Raw genomic sequence first — 23,318 nt, forward strand, 5'->3', positions numbered from 1 at the left:
GAGAAAATGCATGGCCCACTTGCCATCTTAAAAACAGTGGGGCCAAAATAAAGCAGCACCCATTGGCTGGAGCAAACTTTCATAATGTATAGCCAAACAGTACACTACAATAATGTTTCTGAAAACATGGCAATGCAGAATCTTGTTTCATATTTGATCAGTGCTGCCTAGTTTGAGTTCATGAGCAATGATTCACATGTATGACATCTGCATTAAAAACTCCTCAGCTCTGACTGGTTGTTGTGCTGTCAGAGGCACTAGGAGGAGGCAGAGGAACTTTTTTTATTCACAGATCATCTGTCATATATATCTCTGTCAGGATATAGTGACAATTTAGAGAAAATATGACAGAAAGTTAGTTCAATATAAAGTTACCAATGGTAGTTTTGAGGAATAGCTCAGTCTGGAAGCTAAAATATTTAACAGGATGTTTGAAGATAGAGTTTCTGAGTCATTCTTAGCCCATTTAGCCATGGTGGCTATTACTGCCCATGTTAATTATGTTGCAGGTCCATGTTGTAAGGGGGTGGTCATCCCTCAAGCCTGACTGGTCAGTCATGATTGGTAGATGGCAATGTTGGTGATAAAACATTGAAGTCAGCACATTTTATTCCAAAATTAGTTCCTAAACAATGTGGAGCCAAGAGAGAACCACACATGGTCTTCCTTGTGGCTAAAAGTATGACTGATGACCAAACTGACCAACTGGTGTGTTTGACAAGATTAAAGCAGCACACACTTTCATGGTATGATAACATGGCATGCACCATGTGACCTGGTTAGCATAGTTGTTGGGACAACAATAAGGGTGCTAAAGTTAGATATTCAAATGTGCATGTGTGTATGTGAGAGAGAGACAGACAAGAGTTTATGCCTCACCTCTGCTGCTGAAAAGGAGAGATAAAGCATAGTTAGCACTCATCTCCCTGTTAACTTTTGTAAATACTTAAAGGTAGCCAACATTCACCAGCTGAGCACAGGATGATCTAATGCTCCACTTCGAGGATAACGTTCATCACTGCAAGCCATTTTCCCCTCTGTCAGAGTAAGCTGTACTGCCTCAGTTGAGCCACACAGTGGCAGTATTTTTTCATGAAGGATTCAGGAGGAAGAAACATCCTCATATGCCTCTATTTCCATGTTTAAACTGAGGTGGGCTGGAAAAATACACTTGTAATCACATTATGTCAGCTGTGATCCACTGGCACTATATGTGACATCACTTCTGATGCAAAGCAGAATCAGTGATTTCCTTCTAAATACATTTAACGTGTTAGAATGTTGGAAACATGTAGAAAGACTGGGAAATGTGAAGTAAGACCGTTTTAACTGTTTTCTGTGACCTTTTCTTTTGGTGGGCCTAAAAGCCTGCTTGATGATGCATTAGAGCCATCCTTAACATAGCCCCTCCCCACTCCCCACTATATAAAAAGTACATTACTTCAAATGTTAACTCAGGGTGCATAGCATCAGTATCATTTTTTTCATCGACCATGTGTGAACAGCAAGTTCACTATGTCCCATAAGCTATCTTAGCTCTCTGTTAAATGCTACAAACATGTAAATACAAGCATACATAATGTACTTCTACTTTTCAGTCTTTCTTTCAGCCTGCAGTTACTGCTCACTCCTGTGGTTGTGTGTGTTGTGCTAACGTAAGCTGCTGAACGAGAGGCTATAGCAAATCTGTTTCCTGGTTCGTGTGTGTTTTCTGTGTTACTATAGACTGCCTGTGCTACTGACTGAGCTGCTGACGAGAGTCTGTCCATGTGACTTTCATTCTGTGTGCATTGGGTAGGTTACCAAGGAGCGAGTGGGTATGCTCTATATTCCAATGGTGTTTTGGCTTTTATTTGGGTTTACTGTAAACAGACAAAAAAAGGGGTGGGTAAATCCTGTATACCTGCGGATACCCTCGACTACACCACTGTCTGAGCTGAAGAACCAGTCGTCCATGGGCACACACCCCCTGAGCCAAAGAACAAGTTGTACGTGAGCAAACTCCACCAGAGCTGTAGAACAAGTGAGAGCCACTACTCAGCAACAGCGAGCTAACCCAGTAGCACAATGCACACACCAACTGAGTTGAAAAACAATAGCTGATTTGAACTGAATGACTGAAAGGTATGTTTGTGATGGCTGTTTTGCTCGTGTTTATATGACTGTGTAACAGAGTTGTTAATTTATTAGACCAAAAAAGGTAAGAGAGTCTGTGGAATGTAGCGAACTCACTGCTTGGTCACATCTCCCAGCTGGAGCTGAGGTGGCACTGTAAATGAACCAGAAGGACCAACAGAGTTGTCCATGAGTCAGTTCACTGATGACAACTGAACGATACAAACCAGGTTACTTATAAGAACCAGTCCTCTCATCACTACTCACTCTAATTTCTGTAGAGGTCAGCAAAACAAATCTAACTGTGGTAGGTGGTGCCACAGTACACACACACAGTACAGTTATGACACTAGTATTGCTCTTGGAGGTGCTGTTGCACCAAAGATTGATCAATATTGTAATCACATTATTCCATCTTTGTGTTTAGTCTCAACATGTCAAAATCAACTTGACGATATGAATTGCAGTGTGGCAGCAAACTAAATAGCTCACCACCAAACTGAATGATAACACTCTTAATGCAGCGTAAGTTAGTTATATTGATTGGTCTCAGTATTGAAACTCTTGTTTTCTTCCACAGGATGGTCAGAGGTCAGGGTCAGACAATTAATCAGGGGAATTACTTCTCAAAAAGTCTGTGAATGTCTCTCTCCTCACTAACTCAACCTGTAGCCTTAAAAGCTTTGTACAGCACCAGATCAAACCTGCAGTAAATGTTCCATAAATAGTTGGAGTCACCTTCCTCATAAAGGTCTTGTGGTGACTGACAGCAGGTGCTGGACTGACACAAAAGTTTTGAATACTTTCAGACCAGTGTCAGGCTCACTTATTAGATGGTGAAAAGTTTCCGGGCCGTATTCACAAAGCTTTCGAATACTAAGAGTAGAGTACTGAGAAAATTCTTAGAATTGTGATGTTTTCTTAGAATTTCCCCTTAAAGTTAAGATTAGGTCCTTGTAAAGATAAAAGTTATTCACAGAGCATCTTAGACCTTAAAAGAGCTCCTAAGGTGAAAAACTGTTAGGAGCATGGAGGAGGACTTTTAAGAGGCTCTTAAGCAGAGGAGAAAATGGTGGAAACACAAAGAGGTCGGAGAAATATCCTCCAAACACTGGATGTCAGTGAGGTAATGAAATACCACAGATTAGATTGTGCAGGGATAATATTTGTGGTCAATGTCATTAGTAGTGTGCAAACATTTTCCACCCAACGCTGAAACGCCAGCAACAAAATGATCACAACACAACAGTGCAGCAGTGATGACTTGGGTCCGTCTCAGCTTTCCATCAGCAAAGTGATCACACTAACAATGACAACACTTTAACAGTCAGTAGTTCATTTCACTTCCACTGGGTGTCCACACCTTGCAGGATCACAATGGGCATGTCTCTGACAACCAATCACATCTGTTAAGAGGATGCATCACACCTAGCAATGGGGTCAACCACACCTCCTCACTGAGGTAAAAGTTTCTGTCCCGTTCTTGCTCAGAGTTGCTCTGAGAACTTTCCTAAATCACTCCAAAGCTAGGACTCCTTACTAAAAGAGTTTAGGCTAATTTGGGAGGTCTCTGAGAATATTCTCAGAATGTTTGTGAATATGAGCCCAGGTGTTCATGTTCTGAGGCATTTGAGTGATCTGTTAGATCCACTAACAGAGTTTGACCAGTCTGCCAGGGCTTGTAGAGGTTGCAGTATTCCCTCCTTAAGCACTTGACACCATCCAGCCATAACTACTTTCTGGAAACTTCTCTCCTGGTCCTGGGCTCTTAACTGTTTTTATGCATCCGCTCTGGCGACAGCTGTGGCTGAAGGCATTATGTTCTACAGTTGTCCGTCTAATGAACTAGTGAACTGATCAGAATTTGGTGGTCAAAGGTAAAGGGCAGTGTGACCTAACAAAACAAGTTTTTGGCCATAACTCAGGAATTCATATGTTAGTTATGACAAAATTTGGAATCACTGGACAATATGACCAGAAAAAAATATGTTTTAGTGCAATATACAATACAGTCCAACAGAAAAGCTTCTGAAATGATCCTACCTGGACAGTTAATGACACTGTGACAGAGACTCTATGGTCATCCTGCAGTCAGTGTTTATCATTGTATTATAATGCACTGTTTTGAGAGGTGTTTCTATTCTCATTTGAAAATAATTTGAAAAACCTTTCAACACGATACAGTCCTTCAACCAACACAATGATCACACATTTGAATAAACATGTCCCTGACACTGTAAAACAAAATGTGAACACAAGTAGCTTCGCATACATAAGAGCTATTGTAGGACTAATGTATTAGGTTACATTGCCTTGCAGAAGTGTTTCTGTTTGTCTGTATTAATGTTGTTATTTATAGCTTTCTATGTGAAGTCAGGCTGCAGACTGAGTGAGTCAGTGGACACAAATGATACAGATAGACCTTTCAAACATCTGATGATCACTTAGAGCAGTACACACACTTTCAGTAGAAGTCCAGTGAAAATAAGAAGTTCAGTTCCTGTGATCTAATGATCACCATTCCTAAAAAAGTATGGCCATTTGATGTGGAAATAATCCACCGTGTTGCACTGATTGATTGTTAATTATAGATCGGCCATATTAAAAAAAATCTAAAATACTTTATTTTCCAAACTCTGAAAAGCATGTAGCTCTGTCCTGCTGGCATTTAACTTGAATAACAAATGCAGTGGTTAGTGTCTGTAACTTAGACTGTCTAGCCTTTCTGCATGCAGTTGGGAAAAGAGTATAGGGAGACATTTAACACTTTGAAACCAGGTCAACCTTTATTTCTGGACTGACAACAGGCAGGTTTCAAAACAGAAACTGACAGATGGACAGGAGAGTTTAGTTTAGACATTTCAGGAATACAAAGCACAGCAAGGAACAGAAGATTATAGTAAGAAATGAGGAAATAAAGGGATAGTGCATCAAATGAAAGGGAACCTCTGTAATGCTGAATTACACACTGTTTAATCCAAGTTTTAGTTGTCACCAGCCAAAAAATACAGAACCTTTCAACTAACCTACATCTGTCTGGTGAGCATAATCACCCTCCTTGGAGTTTTTTTTTTTTTAGCACAAACATGAAAATAACACATAAACTAATGATTTATACTTGTCCTTACATCATTGTACAGTAGGAATTTTGCAGATATGAAATTTTATTCTTATCGTGGGAAAGAGACTCTGAAGGAAACACAGCACTGCAACAAGTGCTAGCCCCAAAGATATAATTGCTACAACAAAACCAAATAGTTAAATCTGGGAAATTCTATTTAGCAGATATTAAGGGTGAGTCATTTGCATGATATACTTTTGCCAGTGGATTTGATAATAATGTTTGATAAAATGTAAATTGTCAGCATGGCTGTATTACCAAAGGTGCTCATTGTTCCCAGGGCCCCTTAGCAGGTTAATACAGCCACGCCTGTCATGCTGTATTCACACTACAAGTGACACAGCAACAGGCTACAAGTCATTCTCATTGGAAGCTGGTTACATGATGCTACAGTCTGACACCTGACACTTGTTGTTGCTGATCGGCATGACGCACTACAAATTAAACACTTCTTCAGTGCTCCAGTGATGAGATGAAGAGTCAACAAATCATGTTTTGTTTCTAGCTGTGGTACTGTGTTATTTAGCTTAGTTAGCTGCCGCTACGCTAGCTGCAGATTGATGGAATGGGGTGGTGAAATGTGATGTTAAAATTACACTCAGATATTGATGAAAAGACTTTTTATGACCAAATATAAACTTTAGATGACATTCAGTCGAGGTGCTTTGTTGCAAGTAGCAGACACACACAAGCCATTGACGATGCAACTACATTAACTCATGCTTAAGCAACACGTCAACAGAGACTCTGCAATAATGCAGCTGGTCACACTGTTGCATTGTCACTCGAAGTGTGAACACAGTATCAGTGTGCACAGTAAGTATGTGGCTCCATATAAATAGACTTTGATTATGGCTTAGATTCAACAAATACAACAGCAATAGCTCTTGACCAAAGGAACAGTTAGACTTTTTTTGCACATAGTTACTGTAGATGTGTGTCACTTTGTGTGTAAACCATGGATGTTGAGAAAGAACTGGATACAGTGTTGGAGGTGGGGCCTCATTCATTCCTATGAAAGTTGCTCAGTGGCGCATAAAGCCAAAAAAATTTGACTTCCAAAGGCATAAAATTTATACGCATCTTTCAAATTGTTAGGCCCACAGAGCTGGCGTACTAGAGACTTCGCCGGCCAAGCAGCCTACATTCAGTTTATCCCTGTGCAAACTTGAATGGGGATAAAATGATTCAATGGTGTGCCTCCTCTAGATTTCTAAATGTTATCGAACTAAATGGATCAAATCTCGATGTTGAAATGAGTCTTTTCACAGGCGTAAATGGTAAATGGACCTGCATTTGTATAGCGCCTTTCTAGTCACCGACCACTTTTTACACTACGAGTCACATTCACCCATTCACACACATTCATACACTGATGGCCGAGACTACCATACAAGGTGCCAGCTGCTATTCAGTTTTAACACACTCACACACCAATGGAACAGCCATCGGGAGCAATTTGGGGTTCAGTATCTTGCTCAAGGATACTTCGACATGCCGACTGGAGGAGCCGGGGATCGAGCCGGGGATCGAACCGCTGATCTTTTGATTGGTGGATGACCTGCTCTACCTCTGAGCCGATTGTGACCACAGACTGCATAATAATGGACAACATGACAGCTCCCCAAAAGAGACGCCAAAATATCTCAATCGCCCCCTGGTGGCTGGCTACAGTGCAGGTCATAAACCCCACCCCCTCCATGTTAGCGGAGGGGACATGGGCCAAAGATATAAACTCTAAGAACGTGTCAAATAGTTTTTTCCCACAGATGGTTTCTGTCATTTTATGTAGAACTTATCATGCTGAGTTCATTGTTCTTACAAGTTTAGTTATGTGATGCAGTATAAAGGGGATTTGACAGCTGTGTGTATTCATGTTCAAAGGCGCTGCCCGGGGATGGTCAGACGGGTGTATGGCCGAGATAATTTGGCTACATTTTTGTACAGTGGGAGTAAGTGGAGATGTGTTGTCCATCTTTATATACAGTCTATGTTTGTGACGCTCAAAAAACTGTATCCACTGGATTTACAAATGCATCTTTCATGATTTAAGGCCATGGGAAAGAGGCAAACGAGGCTATGAGGGGCAGGAAAAGAAGCCCTCCAAGGCATGTTATATGTATGACTGTTACAGGTAGCTAGCTGTCCTGACGAACAGTATCCAGCTGTCATACAGTAGCCATAAGGGGCCCCATTTAAGGGGGTTTCTGAGCACTGTATAGTACTGCCTTTATGGGAGGTTTAGGAGGGTTTCTAATTCAACCAGGACAGACTCATTCTGGGAGAAAAGAATATTTATTTGCATGAGCACATAAGCATGAGAAATGTTAAAAGTCTTTGGCAATGAGACCCCATCGTGATGTCATCTATTCCAGGAGGATAGTAAAGACGTAGTAGATTAGGGATCCCCCCCTATGGAGTCTAGACACTGGTGATGGTAATGGTGGTGAAGAGATGAGATGAAGAGGGAGCTGAGGATCTGGATGTGAAGAGGAGTGGGCTTTGATGAGCTTGTCCTGGGCTCTGGATAAGGTGAATGGGGCTGAGGAGGGTGCAACGATTCCACCTAAAATGATGGCTGACAGGAGCAGAGAGAACAGATTTAAAGATTGGCAGGAGCAACATGAATGGCTGAAGGACATTGTGGCAAAATTTGATAGGCTTACCGGGAGAGGAAACACCCATTGTCAGCTGATTGGTGGAAGTGGTGGGAGTGGGATAGAGAGAATTGTGAATGGATATAGCATAAAGAAAGTCTTCCTGATTTAACTACACTGAAGCTTTTTTGCGGGGGCCCAAACATTTACCTGGTTTGCGTCCTCTAAGGGTGCACCTTTAAGGGGACTAATGTGTTATGGCAAATTCAGTCTACCTGACCGAACGAGATAAACCTGAATTCTTTTTTCTTTAAGCACAGGCAACTTCAGCACAAACTGGGTACCTTTTGTAACAAAGACAGAATATTTATAACCATTAACTCATATTAGTCAAACACAACTAGAGTTTGCACAACTAGAGTCTCCTGCAAACAAGTGAACTTGTTTGCAGGAGGAGCTTTGTGGATTTAAGGTAACTATATGGCTGTTGATAGAATTGCCTTCAGGGTCATTTAAAGAAACTTAGTTAAAGTGGGTCATGTAAGAAAGAGGAGAAAGGACAGTAAACGTGGACTGCGTGTGTTGCCATTCACTGATTGACAGAGACAGACTGCTGCAACAGCTGAGTCTCAGCCCAGATACAGTACAAAGGTTACTGCTAATAATACATGTGCAAACATGCACATACAAATTGACTCACTGCATCTAATTTCACATCATTGTTAACACTTAATTCATGACTTTTCTGTAACACTGTTTTTGTTGGTGCTGCTGCTTTCTCTCAGCCTCTGACTCTGCTCACAACCAAGACTAAATTAGTCAGAAATCCTGTGATATCCATATCACTACCAAGGAACACGTCATTAGTTTAACCTCTCTCTACCCTTCAGTCATCTCAGTAGGAGCAATGTGACACCTTCAAGGCCCAGGAGACATATGACAGGGCGAGAACATACCCTGTGTGTTGAAAAGGGTGAGTGTGGGTGACGGAGAAGAGCAGAGAAGCCACAGTTACTGCGGATGTTCTTTGAACAGGGGAGGAATTCTAAAGCTACAACCATTGCACGTCTCTCAGGGTAACTCAGTGGTAGCTGTTGCTGAGTAAAACACAGTGGTAGCCATTTTATTTCTGCAGAAGTGATCCAGAGATGGCCAGTGATAGTCACATGGAAAACCTGTAATGCAAGGTCAGAGAAGACTGATACTCAACTCGCCTTTCTGCAGCTGCAAGAAAAACCAGCAAAGCAACGGATACATGGTTTGTTTGCATTGTTTATTTGGCTGTGGCAAAACTACTTTGCACTGAAACTACTAGCAGATACATTATACTGTACTGAGTCAGGAGGGGGAGGAGCGCTATTGGACTTAAGAATTCCATGCTTGGATTTCACAGTGTGCACATATTTGCAGTCTGTGGAATGCAAGGAGCCAGCTGTCATTTCATTCATGTTACACTCTGAGCATGGATGCCGAACACTAGCAGCTAACACCAGTGGACTTCAACTGGACTTCAACAACTTCCACACAACCAGCATCTTTGGAATTCTGGATGTGAATGAATCTTCCATCAACGCACCAATGGATCAACTCTCAAACTTTGAAAATATAGTTTAGTTTGTATAGATTGATTCCAGCCAGATTTAAGATGCTGAAATGTTCCGTTATGCAACAGAGGTAATCCACAGCATCAGCTAGTGTGTTAAGGGCATTCTAGACAGGATTACAGGCGTATTACATGAAACAGTGCATGCTATTGAATCTGAGGTGGATAACACGCTGCAGTATTCAGAACCAGTTGCAGTCCAATTTCATATAGAAACCATCAGTGAAGTTGCATCCTGGTCAGAGGATTGGTTTTGGGTCCAGATGTTCCTCAACACGTTGCTGGTGGTCCTGACGGACCTGGCGGCCCGGCTCCTGGGTAACACTGTGTTTCGGCAGCACTTCCACCTGTTGCTGTCGGGAATGGTGATGTTCGGCCCTGCGCTGAGCTTCTGGGTCTCCCAGCACAGCATCTTTGCCAAGAGAAGCCACTTCCTCTACAGGTGAGGCTGCTTCCTGTTTACTTCCTGGTCACTTGTCTTCTTCATACAAGTGGTATTTTTGTGCCACTGAGTTACCTACACTGTCTGTTACTGTTCAAAGATAATAACTGCTGGCACTCTGAAGACATGTTACTGCTTTGATAGTTTGATTTGTTAAAAGCTGTTGCACAATATATCCAGTGTGTTTAAGAGTAGTTTATTTGTGTTTCCTCCTCTGTTAAAGTGTTGACACAACACTGGCGTCATTTTCATCAGTTTCCTGGGATAAATCTAAACCAAGTCATGTATTTGCCACAGTGACAAGTCTTTACTGTGCTGAAGTGCAGGTGTGCCCAATCTTCTGGCAGTCATAAGCTGTGTTCCAATTCCACATTACATACTAATACTGCAAACTAAGTACACACTACATTTAAGTACTCATCTGCATAGTATGCTGTTTGGCACTGCTACACAGCATTTATGTTTCATCACCTTACAAAGTTGTTGTGGTGAACTTCTGAGCAGTTACCTATTCACAGATTATTGGTTAATAAATTATTATAAAATATTGCTGTAAAAGCACAAAATCCTTAAGCACAATAGCATTCTTCAGCAGTTGCAATTATTCCCCGAACATGAGTTTTTATAAATTTAAGTTACCAAATGTTGAAACTTTCATTGTCATTTTACGAGAACACCCGAATGTTACCTTGCGCAAAATCTAATACTGTAAAAAAGACATTTAGTCATTTATCTCGCCATAAATCATTAAAATATCTGCTCACTTTAAATTTACCTTACTATATAATGACAAAAACTCTGTCTGTGTGTGTGTGGCTGTGTCTGTTCCACGTTTTTCTCCTCACTGACTTGGTCAATCCATGTGAAATTTGGCACAGTGGTAGAGGGTCATGGGAGGATGCGAATGAAGCAATATTACATCAGTTGGCCAAAGGGGGGCGCTATAGCAACCGATTGAAATTGCAAACTTTGAATGGGCATATCTCATGCCCCATATGTCATAGAGACATGAAACTTTGCACAGAGATGCCTCTCCTCATGAGGAACAAATTTGCCTCAAGAACCCATAACTTCCAGTTACATAGATTTTCTGCCATTTTGAATTTTTTGAAAAACACTTCAAATTGATCTCTTCCTAGGAAGTTTGACCAATCAGCATGAAACTCGGTGAACATAATCTAGGGACCAATACCTAAAGTTCCCTCTTGGCAAAAGTTGGAAAACTTACTAAAACTGAGCTTCTATGAGGCAATGAATATTGCGGAGGGCGTGGCTCATCACATAAAGGTGTATAACATCTCAAGGGTTTCACCGATCACCACACAACTTTGTAGGCATATGACCACACATAATCTGAGGGGACCCCTCCATTATTGACTCCATCAAACAAAATGGGGGCGCTACAGAGCTAGAGTCAATACAACATATAAACACTTTAACTATCTGCCTTTCAACGTGCTACCTCAACTACTAATGTAGAGGTTTAGCCCACTAACTATCCCACTATTGGCAATGGTACTACTGTACTTTCAATAAAGCAATCGTACTATCAAATTCACAGAAACGCTGTCTGAATACATTGCTCTTCTTAATGGGTTCAGTTGACTATTTAATCTGCAATTTCCTATGACCTGTATCCCAAACACACACCATGTGAAACTGTACGTGGGCAACTGTGCACTCAGTGGGTATGGACTAGTTAATCCTATAGTAAATCTTTATTCAGATATCATTTACAAACTCATTACTTAAGCAGCTGATCAATGGTCCAGTGTTGGTCATGTACAGTATAATGACTTGATCTTGTTTTCTGGTGACAGCCCTTGAGGCTCATTCATGGACTGAGACCAAGAATAATTGATTAATGAGAATGTAATGCAATGTTAATCAGTGTGAAGTATGAGAGAACTTGAACGACCTCTTAATGTAACATAATTGGAGGTGAACATGTGAAGAAACTAGTGTAGCACAGATCCAATGTTGTTTACAGTGTTTTTGTGATTAGTCATGCTTGTGTACAGCACATGTGTGTGATGAATATATAGTACTGGATTTCGGACCCCAGGAAGACTAATTGGTGCCACTGGCTAATGGGGATCCTTTTAAATATATAAATATTTACACATTCAGTAGTCACGGAGGACATTAGCATTCATTTGGATAACGGATGTAGAGAAACGACCTCCACAAACTCATATCTGTTTTTTTAGCTGCGAAACGCTCCATTTTATTCACCCACTAGTCTCTAACTGGGCCTGTCTGCTGTTTGGTGCCTGCCGCAGCTGAAACAAGGTTGATGGGAGCACTGAGACTGAAGCAAAACTGAATATGTGGGCTATAAAACCAAAACAATGCGCTAACTGAAGCTGACAAGCTCGGTAGAGTTGAGGGAAACTGCTGAGTCGTGATAATTCTCCATAGGTTCAGTAGCTACAAGTGATCCATTTCACATTATACTCAATGATATAAAAATATGATTAGTTCAGCTTTGACAAAGAGAATCGGTACAGTCAAGATTGATGTTAATTCTAATTTTACCCACTCAATATAATGAAATAGTGTCCTAAAATAATGACTTATCACAAAATTATGACTTGGAATCTAAAATACATGAAAACATCTCAAAATAATGACTCACAAAATCAATCTTGTGTTTTTAGTTTGTTTGTTGAAGTATAGGCCTAAATAAAATGAGATTCAGTAAATTTACAAAAAGAGAGAAAAACTTTCTCAAAATGACATAATATCTCAAAATAACAAGAAACATAATGTGTCATTATTTTAAGCACATTTCTCATTAATTCGAAATTACAGGATATTTTTTCATCAGACTGAAATGAACTTCCATACAATGGCAGGGTGAATGTTATGGGATGTTAAACAGAAACCATTAGAGGATGCCAGTCTGCTGGGTTTTCATAATTACAGTTATTTGTCAGTTAATGTGGCAGTGGTGTCCTAATGGTTAACTACTGCACTTAATTTTCACATTTTCAACATGACCAAATCTAATTTATCTCATTTCCTCCCCCCACACTCTGCAATGTCTCACTTAACTTCTAAAACTGTTCCCATCTCTCCTTTCCTTCTTCCAGGATGTTCTTGCGCTCTGGTTGGGGCTGGACCTGCATCTTTGTCGGCTCCTTCGTCTTTCTCCTCTCCTTCTCCATTCGTCGCTCCCTCTTTCTGTCCATGCGTCACCTCTCCCGGCTCGGGGTGGCTGGCGGGTTGTGGCTTGGTTTCTGTAAACTCCTGGACCTTCTAGAGAACACCACCGGAAGCTGCTATGAACCTTTACTCAGCGGCCCAGAGGTCATCAACGGGCAGCCTCTTCTGGTGTTGAGGGAAGGGGAGAGTAAGTCCGAGTGTCTCAAAGCTGGCATGCTGTGGAGGGGCTATGAAGTTTCAGAAGATGTCTTCCTCCTGTGTCTCTGCTGCCTGCTGCTGGCTGAGGAAACAGCCGTGTTTGGACCTTATCTGAGCCTGGGAGGGATCTCAGATGCCCCTCTGAGGATCCTCTTCCTGTTCTGTGTTCTCCTGCTCTGGCTCTGGATCTTTCTGCTACTCTGTCTCTTAGCTTACTTCCCTCAGTTCCCCACTCAGCTGCTAGGTGGCGCTCTGGGATGTCTGAGCTGGAGGGGACTGTACCAGGGCTGGTATCGCCTGGGGCCCAGCTGGTACTGCCCCGGGAGACCTGGACAGGGCCTGCTCAACACTAAGACCACCAGTGCTGACGCAGAGGACGCACAGTTGAACCATGATCACTGCAATTAACTGACGAAACAAACACATTTTAACACTGACACAAAGATGAATCATGAACTCTCAGTGGTTGTTCGGAGATGACTAAGATGACCTGTCCGTTTGTGTTTGTTGTCCTCTTGTAACAGTAAGACAAGAAATCCTGCTGAAACTTGGAACAGACAAATGGACAAAAAGTGGACTTTCAAAAACGTATCTGTTTTTTTCTAATGTGTGACAATGCAGAAAATATATGCCATATCAAAAGGCTCATTTCCTGTGACATCATAACAGGAAGTCAAAGTGGATGACAAGAGAAAGTCCATAAGACAAGGATTTGGGACAACAGACAGCAGTGTCCGTTTACATACAGGCTGGGAATGTTTGAGAAACCCAGACTGTACTGAACCACAGCTTAGATTTTGTTTGCAATGCAGAGAAAGGAGGACTTGCTGAAATGATTTGATGGATATGTGACATAGTAATTAACAACTAAATTTCAATTCAACACTTAAAGGTCCACTGTGTGTGATTAAGGGTTATAAACTAGCAGAAATCGAATGTAATATAATAAGTATGTTTTCTTTCATGTATAATCACCTGAAAATAAGAAACCTGTTTTCCTTATCTTAGAATGAGCTGTTTCTATCTACATAGCAAGCTGGGCCTCATGTATGGAGATCGCCATATTGCACCCTAGCAGCAACTTTTGAAGCTGAAAAATTAAGCCAACATGGGAAGTGCCAAAAACTGCAGTTCTTTTAATAACCACTTGAGTCTGGATCCAAAAGACAGTCCAGATTTACAGCAGGAATAAACATGTTTAAATCCTGGTGCAAAGAAACAGTTGTGGTCTCTATAGCTAATTTCAACATTCATGACAACTGTACAGGAGCTGAATTTTTATGTAACTCACCTGGCTTCAAGTCACACATAATTAAGGGCAGGCTACTTTGAGTGACGGGCTGTCTGCTGACAGCGTCCTCAGCTTCTCAGATCTACCCCTCGTTCCTCCACAGCTCCAGCCTCTAACCCAAATATGGTCACTTATGGCTCCAAAAAAGATGGTGACTGCTGAAATGTCAAACTTGAGGCTTCAGAACAGGAGTCCACAAACTAATGGGTGACATCACGGTACAGACTGTGTTTGTATCGCTATGTTTCAATATCCCAGAACGGACAAACCAAACACTGGCACCATTTGCTTTTTTGCATTGACCAGCATCGTTAGAAGCCCCTCTGCAATGAGCAGCATCAGAAAAACACCTATTTTTTAACGTGAAACTGTTTTATTCAGTGTTTTTACTGGTTTAAATCACCGGATCTGTTTGTTTTGGAGAGGAAGAGACCTCTGTGAATAATTTGGCTCCCAGTAAACACCCCCTGAACATCTGGATCTTAAGTTATTATAGAACAGTGGTGAGCACACATTAGCAGTGCTGGGCTAAGGGAAAAACACTGATTTGTAACATGAAACTGCTTTATTCAGTGTTTTTACCGCTGTAAATCACTGGTGTGTTTGTTTTGGAGAGTAAGAGACCTCTGCAGATAATTCAGCTCCCGGTAAGAACCTCCTGAATGTCTGGATCTTAAGTTATCAGAGAAAATAGGGGAGCACACATTAGCAGGTGGTGGGATAGGAACCAGTCTGCGACATGCAAAACAGCCTTGGAGAAACTGATTTGTAACATGAAACTGCTTAATTCACTGTTTTTACCAGTTTTAATCACCTGGTTTTGTTTTTGAGAGGAGGAGACCTCTGCTGATAATTTTGCTCCTGATAAGCTACTGAACATAGAATATGTAAGACATTGGTTGAGTTTGGTTATACATTTCCTCCATTGTTCAGATGCATTACTGTCATTTGTGCTCTAAGCCTGCAAATACAGTGATTAAAACTTTAAATGCATTCACCTACCTTTCACTGAATCCTTGTTCTCTTGACACAGGTCTCTTCTCTGTTCACCCAACCATTGCCAAAAAAATAAAAATAAAAAATACACAAGTTCAGACACTGATTGTAGATTTCACACAAGTCCTCTGCATACAATATTTTCAATCATGTTCCAGATTTGGAGAAATTGGTTTCTGCTATGTTGGTTCATTTAATGTGTGAGAATAAAGGCAAGGCAGCGAACACTGAGGCAATTCAAAGTGATTTACACCCCACAAAAAATACATTAGAATTACACTCAAAAACAGTGAGCGCCAAAAACCAAAATAAAATAAATCAAATAGAACAAAATGAGATTTTAACAATGACATAAGGTGAAATTAAATGCATATAGAAATGCACCAAAGGAAATGAAAGTGCACTAGAGAAACCCATCAATCAAAGGCACAGGGAAACAGCAGGGTTTTCACCATCAGAGACTGAGCCAGGATGGTCACGGAAAACCTGGAAAAATCACAGCATTGCACAATCTCATTTTCCAGGCCTGAAAAAGTCATGGAATTGGGGAAATCCTGGAAAGTTTTGGAAAAGCCATGAATGTTATGGGTAATGAAGTTGTTAGAGTAACCTTTTGTGAATATCCTTTCATGTACAGTAGCATAAAGAAAAAATTATTGTCTGTAGCTGCTGAGATAACGTAGCTCCTATATGTGTCACTGCATGACCATCATGTATGTTTCGTCAATTTATCCTAACAGTCTCTCCCTCTATGTATGCCAGCTATCTGGAATTATGTTTGAAAAGAGTTTGAATCTGATATGTTTAAATGACACTGGGGCGAGAAAACTAATGTGTTGTGTGTGATAAAACATGTAAGGTCATGAATCCCAAAGTTTCCATACTGATGTCCCACTAGTACTTTTAAACTGTACTGCACTTTTGAGATTGAGTAATTGACGTGGCCAGCCAAAGGCGGTCAGTTGTCACTTTGGTTTTATTCTTACTGATCGGCAAAGCCTTGCTTCTACCAAGCAGTCCAGTCCAGTCATTTCCATAATGTAAAGTTGTGGATGGTACCAATAGAACTGTCTCCATTTAGGTCACCCCTCTGCTGAGGTACCTAGCACATCCATCCAATACTACAAGATGAACCTAGAAACACTACAGGAGAATGTTGTGCAATAAAGGTCACACATGAAATGGGATTACTGCAGTTCATGCTTTCACCAAGGCCTCCACAGCAATATGCAACTCTAGTGATAGACACCAGAGGCACCATTAGACTTTTCCTTGTTTCCAACATAAAAACAGAACTAGAATTACCACCTCGCAGTTATGTCTCTGTTGCAGTTACAGTTACACTTAACATCCATGTGTGTGAAAACATGGATGCTTCACCCATATCTTCCCCCTGGCAAGACAGAAGATCTACAAAATCAGCAAGTTTCAAGGTGGGCACCCAAGATTAGTGTCAACAATTCAGTATCTGACCAAATGTCTCCCCCTCTGTTCCTGAGATACGACACTGACTAATGGCCAGAAAAGTGTTTTATGAGGAACATTTTAATGTCACAGTGAAGCTGACCTTAAACTTTTGCGTTAGAAAATGTCATCACTTCATTATGCTATCCTATTACACATTTGTGTGAAATTTTGTCAGTTTTGGCTCAAAACATGTTTTGTAAGGTCACAGTGACCTTGGCCTTTGACCACCAAATTCAAATCAGTACATTTGTGAGTCCAAGTGGATGTTTGTGCCAAATTGAGTAAAAAAAACCCTTCAAAGCATTCTTGAGATATCGCATTCACTGATGGACAACCTGAAAACATCTTTAAAAAAGTACACAACCTTTATTTAACAACTCTAAAATGCTGACTGACAATCCCTACCACACTCACAAGAGAAAGACTTTTTTACTTCTGTGTAAACAAAAGACAGAAGACCATTTTTCTCCTAAATTTGTTTTATTGATAAAACGTCTCCACAAAGAAAATATATACAAAACCTCAGCCATCAAACAGCAGAAAATAAATGCTGTGTCGACATCTGATACAGCAAGTCAGCTGAACCTCACTGAACCATTACACAGTTTCACAGCGTTCAAAAGCATTAAGAGGTTGTACCACCCATCTATTACACTGACAGACATCTAGCTTCTTGTCTGGAAAACAGGAATAAACTACCTTCGTGACTTATTACTGTTAGGTGAACTCAGTGTCAACATCCGTCCATACTTTTACATCTTTTACTTCAGAAAAACTAAAAAAAACTGAGGAAAATTCCTTCATTAATTAAAAAATGAAGACAAGACAGACTGATATCCTGCAAATACTAAATTATCATAATGACCATCATTTAAGGCATAGTTTGAACTTCTGTAGTGAGAGGACGATCTCTTCTTTAAAAGTCAGGGCCATACCCAATGAGTAAAGTTAGCCTTTGCTGGTGTCACCATTTCAGCATGGATCAACAAAAGTGGCAGAGGAGTTTGTTCCTTAGTGATATCATTAAATGGGAAAATATTGACGCATGACATTCAGTTTCCAATGCTACATCTACTGTGTGCCAGTCAACAGCAGAAAAGGCTACTTCAGCTCTTCCTCCCAAAGCTTGTAGCTCTGATTTATACTGGAGTTCATACAGAACAGTTTGCACTAAACAGTAAAGTCTCTGATTATTAAACACCATTTTCAACATTACCATCTTGGTAAACATTAAAAGTGAATTGTTTGTGTGTACTTTAAAAAGGGAACAAGTACTTGGGTTTAGAGAAGTACTGAGACAGTGAACTGAAGCTGGCCTTTTTAAGGTGTCAGTGTGGTGTTAGATCATGGCAGGTTACGGGAAGTACAAAATCAAAGTATTTAAGGTTTAGGAAGGGATCAGAAGAGGAATTATCAAGAGAGGGAGGGGATGGGGGAGTTAACAGAATCCAGGGGCTCCCAGTGACAGCTCATCATGGCGTCATACAGCTCCTCGCTGCGTTGCATAAAATCTTTGTTCCACTGCTCCACGTCACATTCAGGGATGGGCTCTGTAAAATACCACCAAGCAATGATTGGTACACATCCTCAGTATATGGTTATCTGCGCATGCAAACAAAAGGGCACAAGGCTAAAGTCAAAGTAATAACGCTACAAACACTGGATACCTCGTTAGTTGATGTTATAGTAATGCACAGGGCCCCTCTGAGGCGCCAGACAACCCTGAAGTTGTGGATTTATCAATCATATTTGTGAACAGTTACTGCTACCCCTCCTAAAAATAAGACTTAAGGGACAGTTCAGATTTTTTGAAGTGGGGTTGTATGAGGTATTTATCCATTGTCAGTGTATTATATACAATAGATGTCTGGTGACATGCCCCCAGTTTGGAGAAGCAGACTGAAGACTAACATGGAAGCTAAGCAATGTACTGTTGTGGAGGTGTCAGCAACAAAATTTATTTAAGCCACCTAAAAAAAGTCCCACCTGTCAGACACTAATTTCCAATGGGAAAATGAAGCCCTTATATCACTCTCTTCAACGCCAGACTCCATTGAGAAAAGCCCCAGTTTAACAGTGTTGAACACAGGAGCTGCTGGTCCACCGCTGCCTCAGACAGTTATTCTGTTCGTGTTATTGTGTGACTTAAGCATTTTTGAAGGGTTAGTTTGGATTCACCAAAGTCACACAATAACACAAACTAACTAACTGATAGAGGCAGCAGTAGACCACAAGCTCCTGTGTTCAGCAAGCTAAAATTACTGTTTTTGTCAATGAAGTCTGGTGCCTTTGATGAGAGCATAAATGGGGAACTGAAGCCGTTCATGGCTTTCCTGGTCGTCAGACAGAAAGGTGAAGCAGTGAAAATACTCTCAACATAGCATACACTTGAACTTGAAACTTATATTGATTTTTTTTTTTTTTTTTTTTAGGTGGGACTTTCTTAAAGTGACTACAGTACATTTTGTTGCCGAAACCTCCACAGCAGTACATTGCTGAGCTTCTGTTTCAGTACTACAGCCTGCTTCTCCAAACTAGGGGCAGGCTTACCGCCATCGACTGTATGTAATACACTGACAATAGATAAGAGCGTCATACAACTCCACTTAAAAAAAAATCTGATCTATCCCTTTAAATCAGTGGTTTCCTGCTAATTACCATTAAGATATGTGATAAACATAACCAGTTATAGTAAATATTGAAATGTTCGTGTCAAGGTGCTCCAAGCATTAAGCATCTAGGTTGGCAACAGGAATGCATGTACTTATACATAGCATATCTTGTACCATAATAATGGAACACAGAGGTGGGCGACATGGCCAAAATCTTCTATCATGGTATATGTAATTGTATATCACAGCAAAGGAATATATCACAACTGATTATTTTCTTCTTTATCTGGAACTCCCATACAAACAAAAAATAACTAAGATTCCTGGGAATAATAATTTCAAGTATTACAGATTTCTGTATCTACAACTTCACTCTCCTCCTCCCTGTCTGCCCAAATCAAGTTACTTTGTCAGGCAGCTGGCTTCAGGAGATTGCAAGATCACCAGATCACAAGATTACGTGAGAATCCAGCCCTCATCAGCTACATAGTCTGCTCTGAATAGCTCCTGGAGCAGAGATGGTATTACCAAATCTCTACTGGTGGACACATTTCTACCTTTGCATGGTATACCGTCACATCGTCCAACCCTAGTAGAAAACAAACAAACAAAAAGAGCTTTTTCATGATAAAAAATGTGTCTTACCTTCTGCATTATCTTCCTCCATATCTCCACCCTCCTCATGGCTCTGCTGGGGGAGATATTAAACAATGGGAATGTCATATCACATTAATAAAAAACATAATAAAAAAAAAACTGGTGGAACCCTGGTAATCATGCTACCATCCAAAAGGGTATACATTCAAGTCTGGAAATACACAGTAGTTTTAGTAAACACCTCACATTTGTGTACAAACTGCTGTTTTATAAGATTTTTGAGTTCTTGTGTGTAGACATATGGACATTTTATTTCTCCAGAATGGAGAAATGACACTGTACTAATGTAGGACCATTAGAGGATTCCAAAATAGGGTTTAAAATGCAAAATGCTTTTCAATAACAATTTCATCTGTGTGTTCAGTACAGAGTGCATGTTCTGCCCAACTTAGCACATAATCAGGAAATTGAGCATAGCTGTAGTTCAGGCAGGACACATTGTCAAGCTCCGCTCACATTCCAGCTACATCAGCTGATCTCAAACAGCCAATCAACTGATGGAGCAGCTGATTGATGGAAGGGGGTCAGCTGATAGATCACATGATTCCTTTCTATACAACCATTTGGCAAATCTCATTCAGGGCGCCTTATTTAAACTGCTCTGGCCTGCCTATTGTTGCTGCTTCCTCTGCAAGCCACTTTGCAACCCGCCTCCACCCCAGGTCCTCCTTTTCATGTTGTGTCTGACTTATCAATGTCATTTCTGTTTGTTTGATGCCGGCTCTGTTCTGTTACCAGGGGTTTTTTGCTGCTGCTCTCCGTCGCTGCTGGTCTTTGCCGCTACTCTCCCAGCTTTTCCCCCACAGCAATACGAACACTCAACTCCCTCTGTTAGCATGCATATGGACTTGTTGTAGTTGTTGACTGTGTTGTACTATTGTGGTGTTCATTGTTATGTGGTTTATTGTTTCAGGTGTGTCATGTTGTGGGGGTTTTGGCTACAGGGCTATTGTTTTCCGCAATATGCTCTGTGGATGTCTGTATGCACTTTATTCATGTATGTCTGTACACACTTGTTGATGTTGTGGCTATGAAGCAGTGTCCTGTATATATGTACTGAAAGCAAATACCACCGACTCTGGTTGTGTGGCAATTAAATTTCTATTCTATTCTATTTAGGCTTTCCATGTAGGCGCATGGAAGGGCAGGGAGGTTTGCCCCCTGAGGCTCCAGGAACACACCGCACCCGCCAAAGAAATAATGCAGAACATAATCTCCTATAAAACCACAAACTGCCATCTAGGGCTGTACCCAAATATTCGGATATTCAAATATTCGTTTCTATGGGTAGGTATTCGTTATGAAAATTTGGTATTCGATATTCGTTTTTTTATTTGCTTTTTTTATTATTATNTGCGCACGGCAGGCTTGAGTGCATCCGTCTGAGGCTGTGGATCAATGCCAAGTTTTGCCACTTTATCACTATTCCCTCTAACTTGTAGCTGTTTTTTCGTTATCTTTTGAATTTAATATGAATTATGGAACCGTTTTTGTAAACGTTTGTTTCCCCCGTTTTGTACAATAAATTATCGTTAAAAGTTTCAACAAGTTTCTTTTGGAGTGCGTGACACAAGTGTGTTTTGAAAACGACGGCGGATTGTCACGTGCTCAACGCATCAGTACCTTCGGATGCCATGACAGTAATAGATTATAGATTAATAGATTATAATAATGTCAAAATATCATTTACAGACCGATTTAACAGACGATCACTGCTACCCGACCCGCAGGTCCATTTGCGGGTCCCACGGGTTACGGGTCGTCCCGCGCATCACTACTCAGCTCAGTCTATAAGGCTGTACACAACAGTAGGCTATAGACATTATATTCTATTCAGGCCGGCAGAACCAGCAGCGCATCGGCTGTACAGTGCACAGCATTTTATTGCAGCACAGAGTGTCTGCCAGCAACCAATTCCTTGCAGAGGCTTCCTACAACTTGTTTCAACGGTTCCGATTTAATCAGAAGACAAATTAAACAGGATGAGTAGCCAATGTGAAAATCAAAAGAAAGCATAGAATAATGTACTGAAGGAGACTGTTGTGCTATCACATTTTTTTGTGGTTTGAGAGCAAAGATCCAGTCGCAGCTGTGCAAATCTCCGCAATACAATTAGGTCCGAAAAAACCCCGGAGTCCCCCCCCACCGACCCGCACCCGCCGCAAACAAATATTTGTTATAAATTCTGCCGAAGGTCCAAATGTTAAAAAATGGTTTTCGGGACAGCCCTACTGCCATCGCTGGTAGGTAGATTGTTACATTTTGTCAGTGGCAGGCTAGAAAATTAATAAATGTATTTCCCGAACAATTCATATGTATTTAAAGGAGCTATATGTAAGAAATCTAAAGCAAATAGTCGTAAAATCATCCTAATATGTCACAGAGACTACGGAATAATGTTCATATAACATACTGATTCACAGAGACTACGGAATAATGTTCATATAACATACTGATCTCACAGACGACAATAGTACAGCCAGCCAGGGCGGACATGACTCGTGGTAGTATTTTGAATTTGAGTGCAGTAACCGTTTTGGCCACATTCTTACATACAGCGCGTATTTTGAATTTGAGTGCAGTAACCGTTTTGGCCACATTCTTACATACAGCGCCTTTAAAGGGATAGTGCACCCAAAAATGAAAATTCAGCCATTATCTACTCACCCATATGCCGAGGGAGGCCCTGGTGAAGTTTTAGAGTGCTCACATCCCTTGCGGAGATCGGCGGGGGCAGCGGCTGGCACACCTAATGGCAGACCGCGCCCCAGACTAACGTCCAAGAGCACAAAATTGAATCCACATAGTATCTCCATACTGTTCATCCGTAGTGATCCAAGTGTGCTGCAGCCGCGACATCAAAAGTTGTTTAGAAAAACGTCATATGAACTCTGTTTTTAGCCTCACTGTAGCCTGTAGCTCTGACTGTTTCTCTGTGCTCCGCGCTCACGTGTGCGTGCTTGCGTGCGACCAGCGAAAGCATGAGCTTTGCTCACCCGTGTTTGCATCACGTGACATGTGCACCGCACAGGGAGACAGCAGTAACCACAG

General features: G+C 41.0%; 2 protein-coding genes across 3 annotated transcripts in view; one reads left to right on the forward strand and one right to left on the reverse strand.

The window, feature by feature from the left end:
• The first annotated feature begins 8,431 nt into the window (after positions 1-8,431).
• Positions 8,432-16,843, forward strand: fitm1l (fat storage inducing transmembrane protein 1, like). The gene is made up of 2 exons (XM_050033801.1): positions 8,432-9,878; positions 12,974-16,843. Exons 1-2 carry the CDS (start codon positions 9,700-9,702, stop codon positions 13,650-13,652), a joined length of 858 nt encoding a protein of 285 aa, XP_049889758.1. The 5' UTR covers positions 8,432-9,699; the 3' UTR covers positions 13,653-16,843.
• A 616-nt stretch (positions 16,844-17,459) lies between these two features.
• The window catches only part of trnau1apb (tRNA selenocysteine 1 associated protein 1b), a 13,991-nt gene continuing 8,132 nt past the window's right edge, over positions 17,460-23,318 (reverse strand). Inside the window, exons 8-9 of one of the 2 annotated variants that reach the window (XM_050033798.1) lie at positions 20,256-20,298; positions 17,460-18,548 (exon numbers count right to left, since the gene is read on the reverse strand). In XM_050033798.1, the coding sequence (XP_049889755.1) occupies positions 18,412-18,548; positions 20,256-20,298 (180 nt within the window). In that variant the 3' untranslated portion in view covers positions 17,460-18,411. Of the gene's footprint in view, positions 18,549-20,255; positions 20,302-23,318 lie in introns of both variants that reach the window. The other variant, XM_050033797.1, reaches the window with a different exon arrangement.

This window comes from Epinephelus moara, chromosome 21 (assembly GCF_006386435.1).
Source record: "Epinephelus moara isolate mb chromosome 21, YSFRI_EMoa_1.0, whole genome shotgun sequence".
NCBI lineage: Eukaryota > Metazoa > Chordata > Actinopteri > Perciformes > Serranidae > Epinephelus > Epinephelus moara.